We start from the raw sequence: 12563 nt of genomic DNA on the forward strand, positions 1-12563 counted from the left end.
TTCATTTACTCCATTTCATTTCAGGCAACACCTAGTGAGGACATGGAAAGGGAAAACGCAACGTTGCTGACAGAGTTTATTCTCACAGGACTTACATATCAACCAGAGTGGCACATCCCCCTGTTCCTGGTGTTCTTGCTTGTATATTTCATCACCATCGTGGGGAACCTTGTTCTGATTGTTCTCATATGGAATGACCCTCAACTTCACATCCCTATGTACTTCTTCCTTGGGAGTTTGGCTTTTGTGGACGCTTGGATATCATCCACAGTGACCCCCAAGATGCTGGTCAACTTCTTTGCCATGCATAAGATAATCTCTCTCTCTGAATGCAGGATACAATTTTTTTCCTTTGCAGTCAGTGTAACCACAGAATGTTTTCTCTTGGCAACAATGGCATATGATCGCTTTGTGGCCATATGCAAACCATTGCTTTATCCGGTGATTATGACCAGTAGACTATGCCTCAGGCTTTTAGTTTTATCATTTTTAGGTGGCTTTCTTCATGCCTTTATCCATATAGGTTTTTTATTTAGATTAACCTTCTGTAAATATAACATAATACATCACTTTTACTGTGATATTATGCCATTATGTAGAATTTCCTGTACTGACTCTTCAATTAATGTTCTGATGGTATTTATTTTCTCTGGATCAATACAAGTGTTCACCATTCTGACTGTTCTTGTCTCTTATACACTTGTTCTCTTTACAATCTTAAAAAGGAAGTCTGCACAAGGCATCAGGAAAGCCTTCTCCACCTGTGGAGCCCATCTCTTCTCTGTCTCTTTATACTATGGCCCTCTTCTCTTCATGTATCTGCGCCCTGGATCTGCACAAGCAGATGACCAAGATATGGCGGACTCTCTATTTTACAATGTCTTCATTCCTTTGTTAAATCCAATTATCTACAGCCTGAGAAACAAGAAAGTCATAGATTCACTGGCAAAAATGCTAAAGAGAAATGGTTAGATCTCATACTAATATCTGTTTGCTTTTTATTAAAATGGTCACACAATTTGCAGATGAGATGCAGCTTTGTTTGGTTGGTTAGTGTGCAAAGATTTTGCAGTTATAATTGCCCTAGTTTTTTAATGATTTAAGTTGTTAGTACCTAAAAAAATCTTTATTTATGTGTATATGATATTCAAAAACATTGAAAAAATTTTAATCAGGTGTTCATGTCATACTAAAATAATTAAAGAGGAAAAAAATTAAATATTTTATATGCATGCATGTTTCCAATGTGGCTTCATGAATGCATTAATCACTAAAATAATGTAGTTCCTTTACAGGGCTCGATTACAACATCTTTGATATTAATACAGTTGGGCAGTCTGGAGACTCATATCACATTAACTCAACAGTGGAGGTAGTTTTGTTTGTGAGTGAACAGGGAGAAATCCCAGGAATCCTGCTAGCCATCAAAGGTCTTTCATTATACTTTATTTGGCAAATGGTGAATTTCACCTGTGTGGATTCAACTCACAGATCACAGAATGAAATACAAAGAAATGGGAAAACCTCTGAAGAAAAAAATGTGAAGAGAGTTAAGATAGTGAAGTTTGCGCCAAACTGTAAGAGGATGCTCTTAGCCCACTCTGTCTCCATGAGTAATAAGAAGGAGGAGTTGTCTTACAGTGTCTATGATGCCTTGAAATTTACTTTCCAGCTGTTTATATTTTGTAGGATAATCAGAAATGATTCATAATTCAGAGCTAAGAGATAAGATTGCAGAATTTAATAGGGATGGGCAGAGGAGGAAAAAGAAGTGGTAGGACAGGAAGGAAATGATCTCAATATTGCCAGAATTTAAAAAAAAGGAAACTAAAAGATAAAGAAATTAGTAAATTATAAAGGGTATGTGAATGTGTTATTGACAATGAGAGGCTTCGAGTGCATGCTACTAAAGTTCAAATAATGTTGAGGCCGGCCCAGTGGCGCAGCGGTTAAGTTCGCACGTTCTGCTTCTCAGTGGCCTGGGCTTCGCTGGTTTGGATTCCAGGTGCGGACATGGCACTGCTTGGCAAAAGCCACGCTGTTGTAGGCGTCCCACATATAAAATAGAGGAAGATGGGCATGGATGTTAGCTCAGAGTCAGTCTTCCTCAGCAAAAAGAGGAAGATTGGCAGTAGTTAGCTCAGGGCTAATCTTACTCAAAAAAAAATTAAATAATGTTAAGAGGATATGATGTCATAGTGCACAGTGGCTTTCTGGGGAAGATATGAAAATGAGCAAGAATTTGGGTGTTTTGTGCCTCAAAAGTCCTTATTCGTTAGTTTTCATCTCACTCCATACTCTTAATATAATGAGTGACCACCTTCAGGTCCACTCTTGCCCTTCTCCATCATCACTGTTTCCACACACATTCCTGCTGATACTACTCAGGTCCTCACCTGAGAACTAATAGCTTCCGTGAACTGCAAAACTTTAGTAACTTATGTCCTACATCTTGCAGACACTCTCTTACTTCCCAAACACTGCTGCCAGATTATTCTTCATAAAGAGAACTCTGATTAAATCATATTCCTCACATACCTCACTCTGCATTTGCCACCTGGCATTATTTTTAAGTCCTTTCCAATAAAAACTTGGATAAACTCTGAAGTCTCTTCCTCTATAATTCTCCTAATGGACCCTGTGTTATACCCAATGAGTTACTGGAAGCCTTCTGGACACACCCCCCTCTCAGGTACATGCTTTTGTTAATATAGGTCTCTTCTCAAAATGCACCCCCCCCCCCCCCAAATATCCTATCTTGTTTTACAGTTGAAATGCTATGCTTTCTTCAAGGTCTATCTCAAATATTACAGCTTTCATGATGCATTTCTAGATTACCTCGGAGAGGACAGGAATGCTCCTTCAGCTGAAACTTTTAAGACATAAACAGCCTTGTGTAATACCTATTTTTGGCAACAGACTTTTTTAGATTACAACTTAGAAGTCTTAGTACACTTTTTATCTTTTTCAGTAAGAGTGCATCACTCTTCTTTAGTCTTGCAATGAGCCCTGCCAGATTATTGTGCCTGAGATGGCTGCTCCCTGCCAGCTCATCTTCTTAAGTTTATTTCATGACAATCACAAGTATTATACACCTAAAGTGAATAATTATTTGATTGAATTATTTCATGATTGATAGTGATGATAGCCAATTAAGTCCCATTGCCTTATGTCAATAAAGTGAATGAGAGGAACATCTGTTCATTAGAAAATTTGAATGTCAAGGCACATCAACTTTTGGACCATCGTTCTCAAAGAAGTTTCATATACAAGATAACACTCATGCTGTCATAATATGATGATAGGTCTTCTGAGAAGGTACCTTCTAAGTTAGACTTATCTGAGGTCAATAGCTAACAGTTGCATCATGATACTTCCCTCTGTTTTTCAAGATGAAGAATGAAGTTCACCAAATACACGGCTAGTGTTTGTATGAGTCAAGGCTGTCTAGAGTACAGAACCAGTATGATATATATAAATACAAATGTATAGTTAAATCTATATCAATCTTTGTCTACATCTTATCTATATCAAAAGACATTTATTATAAGTTATTGACTCACATGATTATGGATAATGAGTAATCCTATGATCTACTGTCTTCACAGTAGAGACCCAGGAAAGACCATGGGGTAGTCCTAAGGCCTGAGAATAGGAGAGCTGATAGTATACAGTCCATCAATTCTGAAGGCCTAAGAACCACAAGAGCCCAAGGCAGGAGAAGATCAATGTCACAGATCAACCAGTCAGGCAGAGAGCAAATTCAACCTCCTCTGCCTTTTTGATCCATTCAGGCCTTCAACGGATTAAATGATGCTCACCAGCCTTAGGGAGGACCAACTACTTTACTAAGTCTACTAATTTAATACTAATATTTTCCAGAACACCCTCAAAACACAACCAGAAGTAATGATTAACAGATATCTGGACAATCCATAGTCGAGTCAGGTTGACAGACAAAATGAACCATCACAAGTCAACCAGTTATCAATGTGGAACCTACACAGAATTCCTTAAACCATACTTAAACTCAAAATAAGACAATAAAGAGGTTGTAATTCCATCTAACATGATACAACTATACTGTATACAACAGAAAATACACTGACTCCTTTGACAGAGCAGAAGCCAGAACACTTGAGTGATGTTTACTCTTCTCCTTGATATCTGGAAAATTAAATACTATGATGTCAAATTAGCAATACTTAATTACTATAATATAAAATCAATACATTTTATGTTACATGATAAGAGAATAAGAGTAGAAAGGAAAAAAAATATTTGCTATGCATTATGTATACATATAAATATACATATATACAAACACGTGTACATATGTACACGCACACAAACGAAACCTACCCTTTCAAACCGAGGAGCAACATAATCATGACAATTACAGCCCTCATTTCTGTGACTGGGCATATGGTTGTAACTTGTATTTATATCTATCTCCTTCAGCCATCAATTCCATATTCCCTTTGCCTTCAGCAAGTACCGAAGTTGTTATGTTTTGTTTACCTGGTCATTTTTCTTTACTTTCATTCCTGAAAGTGTCTAGGCCATTAGAAATCTTTCCTAGATTGGTTTGTTGAGGTTTCCATTCATCTTAATGACAAGGAATGGTATTACTGAGACATCCGAAGTGATCTGAATTTCAGACATACTTGTTCTTATCTCCATTGTGTAGGAGTAATCCAAGTTCTCCCTGAGAGTCAGGATCAGTCACATCAGCCAGCACAGTAACTTTCTTCTTTACGTGGTGATTCAATACTAGGTATTGGACACAGAGTTAGAAAATATACAGCCTACTGGAGAACCTTGCCTTGCCCTGCATGGTAATGCCATCTAGGTGGTGCTGTGACTGAGTTTCAGAAGACTGTTCCATCGTTCCATCAAACTACCTGTATCAGTATCATGGGAAAAATGGTAAGACAAGTGAACTTTATAATCATGGAGCCATTGATGCACTTAATTTGCTATGAAGCAAGTTCCTTGATTGGAAGCAATGCTGTGTGGTGTACCATGACAGTGGACAAAGAATTCTGTAAGAACATGGATAGAGTTTTGGCAGGAGTATTGCATGCAGGATTGCAAATCAATATCCAGAATAAGCGTCCATTCTAGTAAGAACAAACACTGTTCCTTCCATTACACTGGAGTCTGTCCAATGTAATCAAACTGCCACCAGGTAGCTGGCTGAGAACCCTGATGATTGGTGCCGTACTGAGTCAGTGTTGGTCTCTGTTGCTGGTAGATAAGGCATTCAGCAAAGGTCTTAGCCAAGTTGGACAATGAGAGTGAAAGTCTAGGTTGCTGAACCCAGGCATGACCTCCATTCCTGCCTGCATAGCTCCTTTCTTCATGAGCCCATTTGGCGATGTCAGGGGTGGCTGGAGAAAGAGGTTGACGTGATTTCATATTTGGGTCATCCTATCCACTTGATTGTTAAAATCCTCCACTGCTGAGGTCACGTGGTGAGCATACACGTGGGAAACAAATATCTTCACATTTTTTGCCCGTTTAGAGGGATCTATCCACATACCTATCCTAAAAATTTCCTTGTCATCAAATTTCCAGTATTATTGCTTCAAAGTCCCAGACCTTCCTGCTAATTTATTGTCCAAAGCCCAAGAATCAGTATATAATCACAAATCTGGTCATATATTTTTTTAGGCAAGTGAACAATCATGTGCACGGCTCTAAGTTCTGCCCAGTGTGAGGATTTCCTTCACCACTGTCCTTCAGGGATGTCCCAGAGTGTGGTAGTAGTGCTGTAGTTATCTACTTTCACATGGTCTCTCCATAACTTGCAGAACCATTGGTAAACCAAGCTGGAGTCCTCTCTTCCTCTGTATACTGATTATAGACAACTCTTCACAAGGCCATAAGTGCAGGCTGGGATAGAGAAGCCAGTGGAGCAAACATGGGGACCATGGGCATTTGGGCCACTTCTTCATGTAACTTGCTGGTGCCTCAGGGCCTGCTCAGGGTAGATCATATATATACCACTTCCATTTGACGATGGTGAGGCTATGCACTCTCAACTTCAGGGATTGGTAGGTCAGATAACACCCGATTCATGAAAGGCACCTCTGGTCCAATGGGAAATTGGTGGCTGTGGTTAAGCATTCAGTCTTTACTATGGTCCAGTAGCAGGCCAACAGCTGTTTCTCAAATGTAGAGCAGTTATTGGCACTGGAAGGCAGGGCTTGCAGTGAACCCAAGTGTCTGCACTATCATTACCTATGGATATCTGCCAAAAGCTCCAAACAGCATCCCTATCAGCCACTACTACTTCAAGCCTCCTTGTTTCTGCTAGATCATATGGCCCAAGGGGCAGAGCAGCTTGCTCAGCAGCCTATGCATTTGCAAATCCTCCTGTTTTGGGCCGCATTCAAAACTAGCAGGTTTTCTGCAGCTCGTTAAATGAGCTGGAGTAGTACACCCAAATGAGGATGATGCTGCTTCCAAAAACCACAGGAGTCACAAGGTTTTGTGCCTCTTTTTTGGTTGAAGGAGGGTCCAGATGCAACAACTTGTCCTTTACCTTAGAAGGGATATCTCCACATGACTCACACAACTGAACCTCTAGAAATTTCACCGAGATCAATGGGCCCTGAATTTTCCTCGATTTATTTCACATATTCTGGTATGCAAATGTCTACTAATACCTCTTTGGTAGTTGCTGTTTCTTGCTCACTAGGTCCACGCAGTATAATGGATGAGTGTGATATCTTGTGGGATGGAAGGAAGATCAAGATCTTTCTGAAAATATTTGCAAATCATATATCTGATGAAAGCCTTGTATCCAGGATATATGGAGAATCCTCAAAACTCATTAATAAGAAATTACATAACAATTAAAAAATGGGGAATAGATTTGAACAGAAACCTCACTAAATAAGATATATAGATGTCAAATAAAGATACAAAAATTTGCTTATTACAATTAATCATTTTGAAGTGCAAATGACGATGACAATGAGACATCATGACCCATCTATTAAAATGACTAAAATTGAAAAGACTGCTCATACGGGAAGCAGCAATGCCGACCTCTGGACTCACAGATAGGAAACAAAATGAGTTTGGAGATAATGACCCAAATTTGAAGGAGGCAGTAAATTTAAGTTGTTTGGTTACAATGAAGCTACTTCTGGACATAATACCACTTACTCCACTCATCTGCTGAGGTTTCACAGTGACTTCTCTTTTATCTATGTTGTTTTTCTCCTCCTCTTTTTTGACTTTCACTAGCAAAATTCTAAGGACACAATAAAATTGTTTAATGAGTCTACCAAAAATATACCCTTTGCTTCCCCCCTAGCTGCCATACAAGTTCCAAGCAGATTTCTAGTTTTCATCCACCAAATCAAATATCACTATTTCCATATTACACTATTTTCATACATATAAAATCAATATTTTCTGAATTAGCATTCCCTGTCAACTCTCTGTTAATGCTTAAAGGCAAATATGAACACCTTAACAGCATGTGCATAATCTCTCAAGAGTTTTCCTTTAATTTGAGTCAAGAACAAAGACCCTACCTGGCCTCCAGACCCCATGTGATCCCACCCAGGCTGGCGTCCCTGGCCCCATCTGGCTCCTCCTGCTCCTCTCTTGGCATTGTAGCTACATTTCCCAGGTTGAGCTCTTCCAGGGATCTAGCTCTGATAACCTAGGCCCTTCAATGAAGAAGGCCCTGTGGATGGCATGTGTCCACAGGCATCACTTTGTTAAAAATGAAGACGCTCTGGCCCCACCCAAGCCTCTGAAACAGAATCTGCATTTTCTAAAGATCTCCTGGAGATTCAAGGCATGAAAGTTTAGGATGCCCTGATCTAGGCCCCCTCCCACTGTGCTCCTTTGCTCATTTTTCCTTTGATCCTTCTTGAGCTTTGCCTAGTAAGATGTTCTCATCAGATTGCAGTGTAAAGGGGGGAGTTAGGTCCATGTCTGAATGTGAGCTGCAGTTTGCATGAGGAGGACAACTTTCTTAGCATTGGGAATCTAGAACTCTGGCCTCATTAAAATCATGTATGATTAGCTCAGACAAGACCATACTAATGAAAGCACTCAGAGAATCAAAATTTATAGATAAACTGGGGTTGGCATAAACACGTCAGAAGTGTCATCTGCGGTGGAAAATAGTGGCATAAAGTGCACTTTCAATTGTTAAAACTAGCACTGTCTACAGTGACTTGAGGTTTATGATTTCAGAGTCAGTAAGGCCCTGTGGGACAACCTGGACTTCTCGTGCATGTTCTAGTCACAATGCCCAGAAGAACAGCTTAATTTTATCCTAAAGGGAATCCTTGGGCACTAGCAAGGGTATTGTAGTTTTTTTACTCCTTCCTCTTCTGGCAAAAGCACACAGTTGTACAATTGGTTTACTCATATTCAAAGCAAATTAATATAAACCATATTTTCCTGAGCCGAGAAATGAAATCTCCAAAATGAATCAGTGTGAAGAGTTGCTACCTATCTTATTGTCATTCCTGTGCTATTGTATACTTTTCTGCTTTAGGAAGTCTAACTCTTTGAAAGGAGCTCCACAATTTCTTACAAGATATGGGTAAGAGAGAAATGAATTCTGTAGCATTCAGTATTCTTTATGCAAAATGTCAAAATACCCTATAATTTACAATAAAATTAAATTTATTTCCAAGATGCAAGAAAAGTCAGGTGAAAAATATAAAATAGTTAACAGATTATCTGTATAACTTATTTTTGTAACTAAATCTGGAGAAGCAAAATATCTATAAGACTAAATTGTTCCCCTGAAGGATATATTGTACTTATAACACAACTATAATGACTTCCTAAGATACATTTTCAAGAACTACAATGTTGGACAATTGAAATTGGATTTAAGTATCAGGTCATATGTTTCCTATGCAAGAAATTCTTATTCTGATTAAATGATCCATTCTTTTTACTTAATCACATTCTCTAGTTAAACTTTCGGGGTAAGTCACTTACATATTAACTCCTCTATCCATTCACCCACTTCCAACAATAATTTCATTGAGTATTTTAAATACATATAAAGCAGGAAATATACAGAAAATTTCCCTCCATTGCTCTTTCCAGATTTAGGACTTAATAAGTATCCACCCATATATTGAATTTGAGAATTTTTGATTATTTACTGATTTGGGATTACATGGATGAAAGCACATTCTAATACAAATACCGTTAACAACTACAATTATTCACATTTGGTATTTATATTGCCTGAGTTAGGTTCCAGTCTTTGGTTCAGTTTTATTTTACTACAAACACTGGTGGAGAAGAAAGTGCTGTAAAGTAAAACTAGCTGGATTTCTAGAGAAAGACAGTTCTAATGACAGTAATAATACAGATAATACAACGTTTAATTATGGAAAGAACTTTCAGGTGGTACAAGTATATTTATGAACAGTACAAAGTTTCTAAGGTAAAAGTTAAAATGAAAATCTCTTTCATACATAAAGTCTATAGTAAAATAAACTTGGAATTTTGACTAAAAGAAAAAGAAAGGATTCCCAGAGTTGACAACTTAATGAAAGTATGGTTAAGACAAATATTCACCCCCAAACTCTGAGCCTCCCCTTCCTTCCCTCAGCCTTTCTCAGATACTTCCACTGTCTTCACTGGCTTGTCTTTCCCACACGGATCTATCCATTTCTCTGTTACTTTTTTCCCATTTCTCTTCCTTTTTTTCTTTTTTCACCCACCTAAATTTCCCATTCCACTTTTCCTGTCCCTTTTCTTTTCTTGATGCTTTCCTCTCCTCCCTTCTCTTTCGAAAACTTTTCTTAAAATGTTCTACAGGAAGAAAAATTAATTATGTCTACAGGCAGTGGACAAATGCCAACAATTCTCGACATTTCTGGGAGAACTGAAATACATTCTCCTCATGTCATCTACCATGTTTCCCATTCACTTCTCATTGTTCTCTGGCCTCAACTCCATCATAAAATGGAAACTGCTTTCACTAAAGACACTAAAAATCTGTTCTTTCCCACCCTCAATGATCTCTGCTCATTACTTGTTTTACCAAAGCATTAATTTTGGCAATCGGCACTGTACTTCACTATATCCTTGAGCATCGTTTCTGTCTCCAAGTCCAAAACACTCAGCTGCCCAGCCCCCTTCCTGCTCCTCTGGTCCTTCTTTTCAGTATCCTTTACTGGTCTCTCTCATATGTATCTTTGATTGGAGCTAAGGCACTTGGTTGCAACACAAAATCAGTTAGTTGAATGGTAATTGACTAACAGAAATTCCGGGGAGATTGGAGGAATGAGCTAAAAAATGAGCAGGAACAGAAGGAAGCAATACAGTCAGTTAACAGCCAAAATTAAATCCCTACATTAGCTTGATAGGAGCTGCTGTCACTGCTCCTGAAGTATGCCCTCAGCTACCAAAATGACTACTAAGTCATGGCTTCTGTTAAGCACTAGTAGCCTCATACTACTAAGCTATCACATCTGGATGTTAATAGGATGCTTTCTCCACAAACTGGCTAATGCCTCTAAATCCTCAAACTCAATTTTTGATGACCACCTACCGGTCACCAAGGGTCTCCTCTACCTTCAGTGATCATCCATTTCACATTGAATATGATACCAAGTTCTAGTGACTCTACTTTCTGATTTATTTTGATCTATCTCTTTATCCTCTTCATGACTCCCAGTATCAAAGCACACATGGATTAAGAAGTTCACATGCCTTTGAATAAGGGAGGGCAATTTGGAAATGCAGATTATTAGACTTTATTCTTGTCCCACTAAGTCGATTTCTATAGTAATAGCTGACCATCTACATTTTGTACAAAAGGTCCTCCAGACAATTCTGATGTGTAATCTGGCTTGGGAACCAGGACAAGAGTAACAGCTTCCTAATTAGTATCCCTGACTCTAGTTTCCATTCCCTGTAGAGTATTTTCTACACTACCAAATATTTAATTTAAAGAATATATTACCATGCCACTCCTTGTCTTAAGGTTTTCAGTGCTTTCCTATTACCTTAGGAATAAAGTTCAAGATCCTTCACACAGCATTCAATTCATTTCCTAATAATTTAGACTTCATTTTCCTCTACCCTCATCTATGTCCAAGACACAGAATTTCCCTAACACACTCACGTATCCACATAAATTTAGCTCATGTTTAGAATGTCTTTCCTTTTTTTTAATAAATCTGTTAATTCCTTCACATTTTTACAATGGAAATACTGAATTTCCATTACACCAACTCCCCAAATTAGTTTCCATATATTACAGTAGTAGTAAATAAAATTAAGGACATTCTAATTAGTGAATGATTTTATTTCAACCACTTTCCTCCAATTTTATTTTTATACACTATTAGTGAATGGTCTTTTACATTTACTGCATTTCATTTCAGGGGCCAGCCAGCGAAGACATGGACACTAAAAATGCAACACTGCTGACAAAGTTTGTTCTCACAGGACTTACACATCAACAGGAGTGGCAAATCCCCCTGTTTATGGTGTTCTTGGTGATATATCTCATCACCATTGTGGGAAACCTTGGACTGACTGCACTCATCTGCAATGAGCCTCACCTTCACACTCCCATGTACTTGTTCCTTGGGAGTTTAGCCTTCACGGATGCTTGGATATCATCCACAGTGACCCCAAAGATGCTGGTCAACTTCTTTATCAAGAGCAAGAGGATATCTCTCTCTGAATGCATGATGCAATTTTTTTCTTTTTCATTCAGTGCAAGCACAGAATGTTTCCTTTTGGCAGCAATGGCATATGATCGCTATGTGGCCATATGCAACCCTTTAATTTATCAAATGACTATGACCAATAGACTATGCATCCAACTGTTAGTCTCATCATTTGTGTGTGGCCTTATTCATTCTGCATTTCATGTACTTTTTTTACTCAGATTAACCTTCTGTAATTCTTACATAATACATCACTTTTATTGTGACATCATGCCATTGTTTAAGATTTCCTGTACTGACCCTTCGGTTAATGTTCTGATGGTTTTTATCTCCTCTGGGTCAATACAGGTGTTCACCATCCTGATAGTTCTTGTATCGTATACACTTGTTCTCTTTACAATCTTAAAAAGGAAGTCTGTACAAGGCATCAGGAAAGCCTTCTCCACCTGTGGAGCCCATCTCTTATCTGTCTCTTTATACTATGGCCCTCTTCTCTTCATGTATGTGCGCCCTGGATCAACACAAGCAGATGACCAAGATATGATGGACTCTCTATTTTACACTGTCATCATTCCTTTGTTAAATCCAATAATCTACAGCCTGAGAAATAAGAAAGTCATAGATTCACTGGTCAAAATGTTAAAGAGAAATGTTTAGATCTCATACTAATATCTGTACTTTTCTTATTAAAACAGTCACAGAATTGTGCAGATTAGATGCAGCTTTGTTTGGTTGGTTAGTGTGCAAAGTTTTTGAGTTATAATTCCCGAAGTGTTTTAATGACTTAAGTTGGGAGTACCTAATATATTCCTAATATTTGAATATGTCCCTCATAGAAAACAAAGAATTTTAAACAAACGCTCATGCCATACTAGA

At 38.3% G+C, this 12563-nt stretch overlaps 2 protein-coding genes across 2 annotated transcripts; both read left to right on the top strand.

Moving 5' to 3' along the window:
* The first annotated feature begins 24 nt into the window (after window positions 1-24).
* On the top strand, window positions 25-972 carry LOC106845714 (olfactory receptor 5H2-like). The gene has a single exon (XM_044769356.1). It carries the CDS (start codon window positions 43-45, stop codon window positions 970-972), a length of 930 nt encoding a protein of 309 aa, XP_044625291.1. The 5' UTR covers window positions 25-42.
* Window positions 973-11408: 10436 nt separating this feature from the next.
* On the top strand, window positions 11409-12344 carry LOC106845713 (olfactory receptor 5H2-like). Its single transcript, XM_014864077.2, has one exon. It carries the CDS (start codon window positions 11415-11417, stop codon window positions 12342-12344), a length of 930 nt encoding a protein of 309 aa, XP_014719563.1. The 5' UTR covers window positions 11409-11414.
* The last annotated feature ends 219 nt before the right edge of the window (window positions 12345-12563 follow it).

The sequence above is a fragment of the Equus asinus genome, chromosome 5 (genome assembly GCF_041296235.1).
Source record: "Equus asinus isolate D_3611 breed Donkey chromosome 5, EquAss-T2T_v2, whole genome shotgun sequence".
Lineage (NCBI taxonomy): Eukaryota > Metazoa > Chordata > Mammalia > Perissodactyla > Equidae > Equus > Equus asinus.

Bases quoted from the DNA above. Each gene is read 5' to 3' on its own strand.
- LOC106845714 (XM_044769356.1), top strand. From the start codon at position 43: ATGGAAAGGGAAAACGCAACGTTGCTGACAGAGTTTATTCTCACAGGA.
- LOC106845713 (XM_014864077.2), top strand. From the start codon at position 11,415: ATGGACACTAAAAATGCAACACTGCTGACAAAGTTTGTTCTCACAGGA.